We start from the raw sequence: 14,397 nt of genomic DNA on the forward strand, positions 1-14,397 counted from the left end.
AAAGCTTGACGCTTGACGTGGCCAGTACAGTATTTGTGACTCACGCTGTTGACCGTTGGTGTGCAAACAAGGCATCGTCTGTGAGGCAATCAGCAGTGGAGGTCGTTCTCTGGCCGTATCGGCGGGAGACTCGCACACAATGAGCGAAGTCGAGGACTTTGCCCATCAAATATTGACTCGAGCAAAGTCACCCTGCTTTTCAGCAGGGATGGTGTGAGGTAACTGAAGAGGACTGGGCCACTTCTATGATTGCCTTTTTTTCCCCTGTTTTATTCCAGGAAGTGTGAAGGATGGAGGAGGGCTACGAACTCGACCTGACGTACATCACCGAGCGAATCATTGCCGTGTCCTTCCCCAGAGGATGCTCGGAGGAGATCTACTCCCACAACCTGAAGGATGTCACGCGAATGCTCAAGTCCAAACATGCCGACAACTACCTGGTCGGTGCAACCTCTTAATGTGCATTAAGCAGAAATCTCTATGAGACTATTTATGGAAACATCATTCGGAATAACTCCCTCTAAATTGCAATAAAGTTTGGGCGCTCGCCCAAGGCCGATCCTGTGTGTTGTCAAATGAGAGCCCATGCGGCAACAGTTTTGCCAAATTAGCTCAGACGAAGATCCGGCGTGCACTGTGTGCAGTCACATTCAAATTATTTCATTAAAATTTCCATTAGAATTGTTTTGTTTTTCAAGCTACTTTTAAAATGTTTGCTTTGAAGTTGCTCAATACTGTTAGACTTGGATTGTTGGACTCGCACCACATGGGTTTTCTGCAGAAGTCTCCAAATCAATCAATCTTCATAACTGCAATGTGAGCCTGACTGAGTCGTTACTGGTGGTGTGTTTATTCTATCCCCACCTTTTCCTTCATCTTGAGGCTGAGGGTGGAGTTGGGCGATTCATCAGTTTAGACAGTCGATTCTCATATTGTCAATGGATTAACGCTATTTAATGAGTATAATCCAGGTTTTCGTCAGACTGACTGCCTTGCTGTCCACGTGATCAGAGTTTGTGACTGTACTGTAACTGATTTAAAGGGATAAACGTCAGCAAATGTAACTGGAACAGAATATTTGGATTCAGATTTTTTTTAAACGTCTATTTGTCAATCTACTCTGTGTCTTTGCTGTCCAGCGGTGTCAGCAGTGCTCTTCTGTACAAGTCTGAGTTTATTCCCGCCATAACTTCACGTTAATAATCCCTGGTCTTGTTGCCCAGACTTGATGCCGGGTTGCCGGCAGGGTTGACTCAGTGTCCACACAAACCTCCTGTTTTTCCCACTTCGCCCTTCAGATCATCAACCTGTCCGAGAAAAGGCACGACCTCTCCAAGATGAACCCCAAGGTGAGTTTGGGACGAGTCACGACGCTGTTGCTGTGGTGCGACCTGGTGCGACCTGGTGTGACCTGCTGGCGGTGACTGCTCTGCTCTCAGACTCTGGATACGGGCTGGCCGGATATGCACGCTCCACCTCTGGACAAGATCTGCACCATCTGCAAAGCCATGGAGGGCTGGCTCAACGCCGACCCGCTTCACGTGGCGGTCATCCACTGCCGGGTACGTCTGAATGGGTGGCCGCGTCGCAGCTGTGCTCTCTGTTATGCCTTTGAGGTCGGCGGCAATTACTCAAAGCAATCCTGCCGCGACAAATATTTGAATCTCCTTCAAACCCGAATTTATACGGAATCCGTCTAAACACACCAAAACATGCGACGTGACCCGAGGCTGGCTTCGCACCGCGGCCCGAAGCTTTGAGGATAAAAAGAGAGGCGAGTTTCTCCCGGCGCTATAACCAGCGCTGTTGAAATTGGTGTGTTTACACGGCTGGGGGCACGTAGGCTGATGAGTTAGAAGGGAGCCATCCGGGTGTTTAAACGCAGCCAAACCACATGTTGTGTCGCACATGTGGCCAGTCATTTCCTGCCATCTTCTCTTTCTCTCGCCAGGGCGGCAAAGGCCGGATCGGAGTCGTCATTTCATCCTTTGTGCACTTCACCGACGTGTCGGCCAGGTAACTACGGCTGCGTGTTGCGTGTTTCAAACCTCGGGCTTCGACCGAAACTTCTCATGACTTTTCACCTCCAACTCTCTTTTTCTTAGTTTGTCCCGTGTCTTACTGAGGTATCAAAGGTGGCTCGGGTAGTCAGGAAAGGCCCTTTTTTTAATTCAAAAGGGAGACCACACACAATTACAGCCATGATTCACCTTGTATTGAATTGCATGAATCAACGCTCGAACATGCAAGTCGCCGTAATGGCTTCTGGCCACAGTGTCGGGTTCATGAAATCTATTCATGCCGAAGAAAACAGAATTGTCCAACCATTGTGACTCATAAGAAATATTTAGCCAGGCCCGAGCTTTGCCGCACCCCAAAACTGGAAGAAATGTCTCAGACAAAAGAGCTTTAAAGGGCAGTTTAAGCCAAAAGTAGAAAAATTTAACCCCACTTGCTTCTCACCACTGTGTGCATTTAGACTAACTAGCCAGTTAACATTAACACTGCTGCCACCCTGGAGGCTGCAGGGAATGTTTTCAGTGGATTGTTGACAGTTGACAGTTAAAGTGTGATATGTTTTTATTCATCATTCCGTTCATGGTTGTCATTGGCCTCCGTTTCGGCATCTGGTTCAGTTTTTTTCCCTCTTTGAATCTCTGGGATAGTTATGCTGATTAGAAAATCGAATTCTCACCAGAGCCGTCGTCTAATTAATGGTGTTATTTTTGGCCATCTATCCATTAACCCTTTATACTTGAACCATGAGAACCTGAGTCAGGTTTTTTTTTTCTGAAGTGCTGAAGTGAAATTTCTTTTTAGCCATGAAAAAGAGCTGAACTTTTCTTTAGCATTACTGCAAACTCTTATTGTTTTGCCTTTTTTTTGCATCATATTGCAAATTTATCTTATTTATGTATTGCTTATTAACATTACTTTTTGAAAAAAATTCCTTCAAGCATCTCCCACTATAGTTAAGAGCTCTTTGGCCTGTTTTCACCATTGTCGTCCGACTTGATTGTTGACAAAAATGACCCGAGTGGCTGCCAGTGGCTCTTTTAAACTCGTCCACTCCCCTTTTGAGCGACCTTTATTTTACGCGCATCCCTTCCCGCCTTCCGGTCCGCTCCTCCCTCTCAACCTGCGTCCCACCGAGGAAGAGCGGGTCGCCGCCGGGGGGGAAAAACGAGTAAGGACAGAGGGGCAGGGACGGGGAGCGGCGGAGGAAGAGATAGGAAAACAATGAGGCAGAGCCGGCAAGGGGGCAGGGTCGCCGGTGAAAAGGCTCCAGCGCCTGTTGGTTTTAGCTCCGTCTGAATAGCCGAGCTGTGCACACACTCCGGCCTCTCTCTGTCCTCCGCTCCCCCTCCATGTTTGCTTAGAGCTGCCAGTCTCTTCCTCTCTGCTGGAATCCCCTGTCTCTCCGGCTACTTTCACTCCTGCCCATTATGCATGTGTATGCATTTGTGTGTGTGTGTGTGTGTGTGTGTGTGTGTGTGTGTGTGTGTGTGTGTGTGTGTGTGTGTGTGTGTGTGTGTGTGTGTGTGTGTGTGTGTGTGGCCCTAATCTCAGTTTTAAGTCTCGCTGCGATGCCAATCATAGAGTCTCATCGGAGTCACGACAATGACCCAAGTGTTGAACATGTCTCTCCCTCGAAGTGCTGATCAGGCGCTGGACCGCTTCGCCATGAGGAAATACCATGATGACAAGGTCTCCGCGCTGATGACACCCTCGCAGAAACGGTAAGAGCCCGGTGCCAAGCACGCCCCGCCTGTCGCGATGTTGGCACGCAGGACATTCACCGTTTTTTTTGTTTTCCTCTTTCCGTTGAATCTCTGTAATGAGACCCCGCAGTGACCTGGTGCACGGCGGGGAATCACGGCCAATATTCCGGGGCTCACGCTGATGGGTGCCGGCCCACTTTCTCCTAACTTCTTTGTCAAGCAAGCTTGCGTGACATTCAGTCCCGGTCAGTGCTTGCAGTGCGGACAGAGACGGCCAGAATGATATTTCCAGACATTTTCTGAAAAAAGGCCCAGTGACGTTGACGATATTTATAGCGGTCTCTTGAAAGTGGCATAGAACAAATATGTAGAAGTCACTCACTGATTCACAATAATTTACAGTGATAAAGGTCCACCGCTGGACTTTCCTGTTGCCTGTTGTCAACTTCACATCTGGTGCAAGGGAGACGTGAGATCAGGTGGGACATCAGAAAAACAGGGACTAACATGAACATTGTTTCCAATGTGGACCTGAAATCTTTTTCACTGAGCCTCTTAGCGGTGCTTTGATTTGAAACCCAATCCGGCCGTATTTACAGAGAACTTCTCCAACAACATTGTGCGTGACACAACGGAACACTAACACGTTAAAAGATATTAAATGACAGGCGACGAACAAACGCCTGAGAAGAAAGGAAGAGAGACGACAACAGTGAGGCAAACGGTGAGAAAAGACCTCAGACTGTGTGAAAGAGCCGAGGGCAAAAACAGTAATTTAGAAAACAGACGGTGAAGAGAAGTCTGCATTGTGCGGAAAGGCAAAGTTTAGGAGCTGCGAGAGCCGAAGACCAGGCGGCAGAGATATTGGAAGAGTCGAAAGATCGCTCATGTTCTTCCAAACTCAGCTGGTCAAATTAAAGGGATATGACACCGCACAGTGGATGGCACACACAGAGTCGCTGAAGCTTCTTAGTGGCAGCACCTTGCTCCAGAGGACCTCCTCTCAGCAACCCCTGGACATGCTTTTAATGAATGTGCTTGGTGTCAGAATTGTGTTTGGTGCATATAGAAAAGATTCACATTAGGAAAGATCCAACAGGGCAACATATAATCATGCCCTGGTATCATCACCAGCAGAACGAACACAAACACACACAGAGAGCAAAGTTGTCTGTCTTCTCATGTAAAGCTTGTTTATACACACCAAGCATTTTTCCAACCACGAGAAAATGAATAATAACATTTTGAAAATCCTCTGAGCTCCAGCTGACGAGAACAAGATGATTACTCTTAATTACTGTTGTAGTTTTCCTGTATCCTGCGCTGATGCCACATATTAAGCGACATCTCTCGGCTGCTGAGCAAAAAGTCGAGCCATTGAACCTTCATGCATGATGGAAAGCGCAGTGTCCATTGTTCCTAGAGCACGAAACCTGAGCTGGGCAGAGGTCACAAGCTGCGGGAGAAAATGATTGACACCCGTCTTTCTGCTTTGGTACGTTCAGGTACGTTTGGATCCTCAACAGCCTCCTGAGCGGCTCCATGAAGATCAACGCGTCGCCGTTGTTCCTGCACTGCATCATCCTCCACGGGATCCCCAACTTTGATGCTGCCGGAGGTTCGACACTTCACCTCCTTCGGGCTCCTTCGTGGCTTCCGTTTCTCTCCAGCCTAACCCTCCCCCCCCGAAAAAGGCGGAAAGAATCCAGACGTGCCCACATCTGAGCAGTGAAGACGTCTGATGCTTATCTGCCCCTTGTCGATCTCTCCCCTTCATTTCTTTCCCTGACACGCATGCGTGCTCGGGCAGAGAGAGCCGCTTGCGTAAACACAATGTGCAGCGGCCTCGTTTGCAGGCTCCCGTTTAACACCATGGGAATTCACGCCCCCGTCGTGTAAATTGCTGTTTTTGCCAATTTCGCCAAACGTCAGTGGGCTTCGTCACACCGCAGAGCTAAAAATCCCTCTTTTTTTCCCCACAACAACAGATTATCACACTTAAGCTGTGAGAAAAACAGGCAGGAGTGTCTCAGCCTGCAGGCCGCCACAGGTCGGCAATGCGTTATGATATTACAAGAACTTGGGATTCAATTATTTTTTCTCTCTCATTTTGTTTCAGTGTGTTGTCCGTACATCAGGGTTTACCAGGGAATGCAAGCGGTTTATTCATCTGGGATCTAGTGAGTTGATTGTATTGTGGCCTTCTGGAAAAAATGAACACTTTTTCTGTTTAGGCTCTTGCAAAGTAATCTCTGCTTTCTGGCTTTGACACTTCCTGTCCTGCTCTCAGTCACATCGGCCCAGGCCACAGAGACCGACTGTGCATCACGCTGGAGCCAGCGCAGCTTCTGAAAGGAGACATCATGGTAGAGATATGAGAAAATGTTCCCAGTTTGATTTTGTTTGATTTTCATTGCAAGACTTTTCGCAGTCGCTCACAGCAGATATTTCTTTTTACGTCTTTTGCAGATTAAGTGCTATCACAAAAGTGGTGCGGCCTCAGAACGTGAAGTCATTTTCCGGCTGCAGTTCCACACGGGAGCAGTGCAGGGCTACAACTTGATGTTTGAGAAGGAGGACCTGGAGACGGCCAACAAAGGTAGACGTGAGGGTGGAAAGAGGCTGAGGTGCTCACAAACAGGTCCCGACGTGCAGCAGCCTCTTTATAACGCTTCCTCTGCCCCTCCTTTGCAGCTTGCTCTCTCCTTTTTTTCATTTTCTTTTTTTTTTTTGACACAGACTTCATTTTAGACTTGGCACTTTCAAACCAACAATTTACTTTTCCCAAATATGCTGTGTGTATTCAGAGAATCCCACTGGTGGACAACAACATTCACGCTTCCATTTTTTGCGCGGCCACATTAATGGCATTCCCGTGTCCTTGCATTCCAGATCCCAGATTCGCAGATTACGGCAAAGTGGAGCTTGTGTTCTCCGAGGGGCCGGAGAAGATCCCAGGTAGGTTGTTAACTGTTTGTTTTTAAAGGTTTACGAGGGGAAGTGGTTTTTTTTGGAAAAGCAGATAGTGTGTTTCTCTTCTCCCCCTCATCCTGCTCCCCCAAACCCCCAACACACACACACACACACACACACACACAACCCCCTGGTGAGCAGGGATGTGGAATGCTGCATGTGGAAATGTAGTGTGAAGTGTGAGCTGACAGACGTGCAAAGACGCTCAGCATGTGCTGCCCCACAGGGGAGCAACTATGTGGAGGGAGTGTGTGTGTGCGTGCTGGCTCGCTCGCTCTCAGTTGTGCATGGGGCTGCTCGTATTGGAGAAGACAAATCTTCAATCAGGGTGAATTTTTTTTTTTTTACCTTGGCTGAGAATTAAATTTGACACGTTGCTTTGTTGTCCCCTACTTCTTGTTTACCTCTGTCTTTTATAGGTCCTATGTTAGGAAGACGCTTTACCAAATGTTTTGAAACAATCTTTCCCCAGGAAGGACAAAAAAATCTGTCATTTTCTTTTCTTTCTTTTTTTTCGCTTGCTCCGCTTTTCTGAAAGTGTGTGCTTAAACACAACGTGCTGGAAATCAGCCCTTTGTGATGCACGCAAAGCCAGAAGACCACCGTACCGCTGTCTTGTTTTTGTCCCCTTCCAAACATGCGGAAGGTGCAACAAAGCATCACTTTGAGGAGGATGTTAAACCTCAGTGTTTTTTTTGGAAGGCTGTAAACAGAGGGCTATGTATACTCTCTGTATGGGACTCCGGAGAGTTGTTTTGGATAAATAATTCTGCAAGGCTTCTTCAGTGTTGCACAAAAAGGATTTTTTTTCTTCCCAAAAATGGAATCAGTGTGGAAGCTAAGTTGTTTGAAACTGGCTCGCTTTGTTGCTTACATGAAATGAATTATTTCATTCTTCCATCTACATTTGCTAAACACAGACGAGTTAGCTTAGCTTGTCTGTCTCTGCCCTGCCAAATTGTTTAACCCTAACTATACAAAGCTAACGGCTAAACAAAATATCTGGACTGCTGATCTTTATGCACACGTGACGTATCGGTGCAGGAACAAAAATAACGTTCCATCTTTGTGCTTTACATGATATTACCACCTAAGTATGTCTCCAGTGATGCTTTTGTCTTTTTCGTGTTTGCTGCAGGAGCGGACAGGTGGCAAAATGGTTCGGACGTTATCGTGGACTACAACACTTCGGACCCTCTGATTCGCTGGGACTCCTACCAGAACATCTGCGACGGCGAAGGTACTGTCACATCACCGCATGACACCCAAAAAACATCGGCGGGGCGTCCGCCTAATGAATCAGAGCATCCAAGCGGAAAGCGTCAGCTCCTGTTGACGGGCGACTTACTCCTGCGCCGTCAGGATGCTGTAATTATCTCTTTCCCTTGTTTTTGTTCCATAATGAAAACTTTCCTACAAAAAACACTTATGGCCCTCATCCAAGTAAGACACTCGGCCCGTAAATAATTTTTATGTATTGATTTTTTTTTTTAATTGCAGGCCCTCTGGGGAAGATGTTTTGGCTTCAATTAGATGATCTGGACACATACTGAGTTTTGTCAGTGAAAGAGGGAAGAGTTGTTGTAGCAATGGCGAAGCACACTTGCTTCTCAAGACTCTTCTATTTTGTTTTTTCATCAAATGAAAAGGCTTGCTTTCAGCATACCCCCCTCCACACACACACACACACACGCACAGAGCCACCCTGTCGGGGCGTCCTGTCCCAGCTGCGGTCGTTGCTCCCCACTCGACCACAGGATTCACAACAACCTCCCAGAATAGAGTGCCATGGTGGTAGCATTAAAAAAAAACCCATACGCCCTTTTCCCAGGATTCATTGACGTTTTTTTATGAGCCCAGTTCTGCTTGATGAAAATGAGCCGCCTTTTTTATTTGCTTTTTAAAAATACCCCATCACAACCTTGTTGGCATATTCTTTTTTACACGGACATGTAAGAGGGCCAATTTAAAAAATAAAAAATAACATGAAGTAAAAGAAATCCATCAAAGCCAAGGCATAAACAAAGGAGTAACCCTTCTTTTCTCCCCTCCTCTCGCCTTAATGCCCGAGCATTTATGTGGGATATTTACTGCCTTGTTTTCGCATGCAAACACAACATGGGAGGGGAACAGACTGGAAGCTTTCTGTTTGAATTCTACATCTACTTACCAGCAGGCGTCCGGCGGGAGTCAGTTTGCCTCAGAGAGGCTGTCAGTCAGGAGGCGGGGGCTCAGGAAGCGTTTGGCACCGCGGTGCTAAAGCAGCGAAAAGAAAACTTCATTTACTTCAATGAGTTGCCAGCCATGGTGGGTGTTTATACCCACGTGAGAGCTCAGAGTTGAATTTCAAACTTTTTTTTCCCTCCACAAAGAGAAGTGAGTCCTTGGATGCTGCTTCTCTTCTTGTTAGACATGTTTCCTTTTTCTTGTGTTTATGGACATCTCAGGTGTACGTGTTTGGAAAAGGTTATTGGAAATGCCCATATTAGAGGAAAAACAAACCTCGCCCTCGAGGTCTCACCCACCAATGAAACATAAAGGATGATCTCTAACCCTGATCTTAACATCACTATGTTAGCGGTGTATGTTGCCAAGTCAACTGCTGTTTTCAGATGACAACCTTGACTTCCTCTGTATTTGATAGCATCCACTACCAGTTGCTAACGCCGCCATCTAAACTAGTTTGGGAATATTTTACATAACTAATGGCAGTTTATTTCTGCTCTGACTGCACCCACAGAACAATCCTTGATTTTTGAACCTCTTTTAATGCCAACTTCCGAAATATTTGCTTTGCATTGAGAAATTGGAACTCAGGAGATACACAGACCAGTTATTGCACCCTTTCTTGAAACTTGTAGTCATAGTAATTTTTTGTGAGTAAATCGGTGGTGAGGAAACAAGGTGGTCATAAGTGGACAGAAGGGATGAGGGTCACTGATTTACTTTGCAGTTACACATCTTAAGGTTTAAATAGATGATAAAACAACCTTCATTCCGCTAAATGTTTTGTGTATTTGTATTTTCATGTGTTTGAAGCGGTGGAAGTATCTTTGCCCCGTCAAACTGATGACTTCCAATTGCTTTGACGGCCCAGTCAAACTGTTGAAACTGAGGTTTGCTCTCTTGCTCCTGAGGGCTGCAGCTAAACCTTTGGATAAAGTCTCCTAACGCCTGCTGGCATGGAAACTCACAAACGCAGAGAGTCCAAGTGGGCTGCAATTTTCAAGAAAATAAACCGTAATTAGCCCCTGATGGTCACCTTCACACTATAATATGTCAAGCATGGGAATCGTCAGGAAAAAAATACCTGCAGTGCTTAAGAACATAAAGAAAAGTTTGCTGTGAAAACGTCTTAAAGTTTAGAAAACATTAGCAGTTCTGACCTCTGTTTTTCACACGGTGGATGAAAGTGCACCAGAATTATTATTTACATTACACAACTTCAGTCTGAACTCTCTTGAATAGTCTGCTCTTCCCCTCTCCTCTGTCTGCCGTCCGTCATTTGCAAACTGAGCAGCGTGCTCGTCGGATCTTCTCTCTCCGGAAGGAGGTTGTCCGCGGCGGGGAAGAATGCGTCGACCGAGGACCAGGATGATCATGACTGAGCTCTCAACTCACGCTTGTGGTATTTCGGAGGCACGGGATGCTAGTAACCGAGAGGGGAGCAGAAAGGTTTTGTAATTACACTGCAGAGCTGCTCGCTGGCAGCGCTCTCCGCGCCGCCCGTAAATACCACAAGCTGCAAGATTTTCACTCTTTTGTCCAGTGAAAACAGAGACGCTGAACAACAGGCCGCGCTTTCCATAATGCCAGTGACCTTCTCCGAACCCCCATTAGTTTGGGCATCATTGTTTCTTGTCAATACTGTGCGAGGAGGGAAGGAGCAGGTCTGCAGGTTCAGGAAGGAAACAACCGCCACTTTTCAGGAAAATTGCCCCCGAGCGCCGAGTGGAAGGACAGGATTGCTTTAATTAAAAAGTGCCTTTTTATAGAGCAGAAAAGTCTGGAGGTGCAGGAATGTTGTTTTCAGTCCCTGCTCCTCCTCTCCTGGTCGCCCTCCCTTCTCCTCTTTTTCTTTCTTTCCCTCTTTTTTTCTCTCCAGCCTCCGCTCTCCCCGGTGGGGTAGTCCCCTACATGCCGAGCAGCAGGTCGGGTTACGGCTTTCCTTTTGTCCCGCCTCTTCCCCCCGGAGCCCCGCCTCACTTGTTTACATTCCTCTGCCCTTATTTGGAGATCTCAAGGTCCCCCTCCTCCTCCTTCTTCTCCTCCTCCGCCTCCTCCTCCACCTCGTCCTCCTTGTGTGGAGTGCAAACACTCTCACCTCGTCTTGCAGAGAAAGAAAGCAGCGCCAGCTTTTTGCAACTTTCTCTCTCTCTCTCCCTCTCTCTCCCTCTCTATCTGTCTCTCTCACTCTCGACTTGACCCCCCCGACTTTTATCTGGCCTCTCCAAAGCCATGTCTTCCCTCGTGCGTCCTCGCCGCTTCCTGTCTCGATTGGCTTGCGTTACAGCTCGGATAGACCTGTGTTCTTACCTGCAGCTAGTGGCCAAGGTAAGATATGTTTTTCCTTTTTTTAACCTTTTTATGCCTGGAGACAGCTGAAGGCGCCTTAAGTGAGCCACGCTAGTGACAGGAGGTGCAAGTGCAAGCGGCGGGACCGTCCCCAGAGCTCGCTCGCACCTTGCCCAATGGAATGCAACAAGAGGAGGGATTTGTTTGGTGGGTGGGAAAACTCCCGGCGGAGCTGACCCAGCTCGGAGGCCCGAGCCGAGGCGACCAGGGCCGGATACAGGTGGGGTTCGTGTGAGCCAGAAGGTGGGGGGAGGGAGGGAGGAGTGTCAAAACCATGCATACATACAGGAGCTGGAGAAGGTGGGAGTGAGGGGGGACGAGGAGGGCTGGCCTTTTATCATGCGTGTCTGGTATTTAGATCCTGCAGTCACGCTTTGAGGCAAGCACTTAAGGTGGTGGGACCGAGGGACGAGCAGGGAGTTTGTTACCATCTTGCGGCAGTTCATTCAGCGTGAGTCTGAAGGAACCGGCATGCCGGCTGTCTTGTGTGTTGCTGCCGTTGACTCTGCTTTGCAAAAAAAAAAAAAGAGAGAAGAGCAACCTGTGTGGCTTTCCTCGCGGAGGATTAAGGAGACTATTTGGACATATGCTGGGAGCCTGGGGGGGTCAAGGGTCAGGCGAGAGGGGAGCTGGGTGGCTGGAGTCACAGCTGGGTGAGGAATGCAGGGGTCAGACTGAAGATCCGCAGTCCGTCTGACTGCCGTCGGCTCCCACAGCTGACTTGACATTTGTCGTGCTCGGTGCATGTGGGCCCACTGCACACACTTGGCAGCTCCCAGTTTGGCTTGGTGGCACTGGGTAATTATCAGAATATGAAGTGGGATTAGAATATCTGAAAGAGAGGCTTTGGGTAATTCTGCCAGTAATTCTCCAAGGTTTCCCGGATGCACCTCCGACGGAGTTTGCGCTGCTAAAAATTCACATTCTTTTCAATGGGATTCAATGGGAATGTTGTCATCCTGTTTGTGTTTGAGTCTGATGTTTGCGTTGGCCTGCCCGGACTATTGTCCTCGTCGGGTGCGGTGTGATTGTTGAGTTTCATCAATAACAGATTGCGGAGTGCCGTGACTGTGCTGTTTGTCTGCGGTCTCGTGCCACATTTTGTTGTTCGTCCCTGTGCGTCTGCGCCCTGTGTGTCAGTCTGTCAACTGCGTGTGTGTGTGTGTCTGTGTGAGACAGTAACCGGCTGATTGTATGAAGCGCTGCATCTCTTCTATCTTGCAGCCCCGCGCTCTCAAGGCCTAAGCCAGGACAAAGGCAACAGCAGCAAGAGGAGCCCCAGCGGAGGCGAGGCCACGCTGGGCCGAGGGACCCGCACCACCTCGGCCACCTCCAGTCCGGACCACAGCGACCAGGCCCTGTCTGTCAGCAGCGACTCGGGCCTGTCTAGCACTTCTCTGTGGGCCGACAAACCCACGTCCGCCGTGGCCGGCACCGGCCGCCAACGGCCCAGCAGGGAGGAGAAGGTCCAGCTGAAGCGTCTCCTCAGCGGCATCGGCCTGGAGGATCCCTGCGCGGAGGACATGGACGACCCGGGTCCCAGAGTGGGCATCCGGCACACGGTGCCAGCGCAGGTGCACATCAACGGGGATCCGAGGCCGAGAGAGAGGGAGACGGACATCCTGGACGACGAGGTGAACACGGGCCACGACCTCCACAGCGTGGACAGCTTGGGGACTCTGTCGTCCTCCTGCCACAAGAGCAGCCAGAACTCCCTGTTGTCGGACGGCTTCGGGAGTCCCGGGGCGGAGGAGCAGCAAGGCCAGCAGAGCCAGCACCCCTCGGCGGCCGAGGAGTACGAGCGGGCGTACGGCGAGGCGAGGAGGGGCTGCCTGGGCTCCAGGAGCAGCTCGGTTGCCTCCGCCGCTCCGCCCGGCGGCGCCAAGCAGGACGCCTTCAGCCCAGGGAGCTACTCCACGCAGTCGTGGGTCCGCCAGCAGCAGATGGTGGCGGCGCAGCAGTTTGTCTACATGCCGGAGGAGGGAAATGGAACGGAGAGATACCAGGGGAGCAAAGTGAGGAGCATCTCGCTCAAAGCGGGTCTGCCCGTCGAGCCGCAGGGCCCCGCCAGGGACCCAGCAGCGGCCTCGGCGGCGACGGTGGCGGCTCCGAGGAGCGCGATGCCGAGCAGCAAGGAGCAAGCGGTGCAGAACAACAACAACAGCAACAACAAACGCGACGAGGAGTTCAAGTCCCTCACCATGGACATCGACAACTCCATCGACCAGCTCAACCAGCTGATCATGGACCTAGATCCGTCGTTCACGCCAGTGCCTAGCCTGGCGAAGAGGAACGGCGCGGCGCACGTCAACGGTTCGGTCGCAAAATGTCCCAACGGCGTCGGCCTCGTCGGATTCAGCGACAAAAACATAGCAACCCTGAAAAAGGCCCAGCAGTCAGGTAAGACGGTCAGACGGTCTGGTGGTGGTGGTGGTGGTGGATGTCATGGTAGCAGTCAGTCAGTGAGTCAGCTTCCACATCATGGATGTGTTACAAGTACTGGATACCAGACAGGCTGTATTGCAGCATGGTGATTTGTTTCCAGTGGCCACTCGAGGAACTGCAGCCCATGCAGCGCAAAAAGTATTTTTCCCATAGACTGCAATACAAAAATAATTGCCTGTATAACAGCTGCCAGGACCACTGCAACCTGAAACACGGTTTATCATAAATCTTTCTATAGTAGATTTTCAAGCCATGGACTTTTAATCTTTCTAAAAAATATATATATTTGAAGGACAAAAAATACCCAAAAAAGACTTTATTCCGAATGTGATGTCATGGCACTGCTGTGTCTCGCCTCGTTCTGATTGGCTGATGCATCCTGGTGCATCATGTTTGTTACAGTGGCATGATGGGAAGTGGCGCTACTACTACAGGCTCCTATGGGCTCCATAACGCAGAAGTAACCCGGAAGTCAAAAACTTTTTTGGCGAATTGAAATGAAAATTGGTACGCAATTTTTCAATTTTACATTTTTTCAATTCACTGAAAAAAACGCAGTCACGTTGGTCGTGTTCTGTACCTGCACTGCCACTCCCATCCTGCTCTTATGAAACAAACTCCTTTTTGGTCATTGGCTTTTTTGCGGCCATGCGTGCAGAAACGCTGACCACACAGAGATTTC

At 49.0% G+C, this 14,397-nt stretch overlaps 1 protein-coding gene across 1 annotated transcript in view; it reads left to right on the forward strand.

Moving 5' to 3' along the window:
- The window catches only part of tns3 (tensin 3), a 32,464-nt gene that overhangs the window by 6,943 nt on the left and 11,124 nt on the right, over window positions 1-14,397 (forward strand). The window contains exons 2-13 of the mRNA XM_076021472.1: window positions 279-440; window positions 1,299-1,349; window positions 1,440-1,562; window positions 1,952-2,016; window positions 3,657-3,740; window positions 5,228-5,340; window positions 5,842-5,902; window positions 6,013-6,088; window positions 6,192-6,321; window positions 6,615-6,680; window positions 7,834-7,935; window positions 12,495-13,670. Of these exons, the coding sequence (XP_075877587.1) occupies window positions 291-440; window positions 1,299-1,349; window positions 1,440-1,562; window positions 1,952-2,016; window positions 3,657-3,740; window positions 5,228-5,340; window positions 5,842-5,902; window positions 6,013-6,088; window positions 6,192-6,321; window positions 6,615-6,680; window positions 7,834-7,935; window positions 12,495-13,670 (2,197 nt within the window). The 5' untranslated portion in view covers window positions 279-290. The remainder of the gene's footprint in view (window positions 1-278; window positions 441-1,298; window positions 1,350-1,439; window positions 1,563-1,951; window positions 2,017-3,656; window positions 3,741-5,227; window positions 5,341-5,841; window positions 5,903-6,012; window positions 6,089-6,191; window positions 6,322-6,614; window positions 6,681-7,833; window positions 7,936-12,494; window positions 13,671-14,397) is intronic.

This window comes from Nelusetta ayraudi, unplaced genomic scaffold (assembly GCF_046127955.1).
Source record: "Nelusetta ayraudi isolate G7.1 ecotype Tasmania unplaced genomic scaffold, CSIRO-AGI_Nayr_v1 ptg000011l, whole genome shotgun sequence".
In the NCBI taxonomy this organism is placed as follows: domain Eukaryota; kingdom Metazoa; phylum Chordata; class Actinopteri; order Tetraodontiformes; family Monacanthidae; genus Nelusetta; species Nelusetta ayraudi.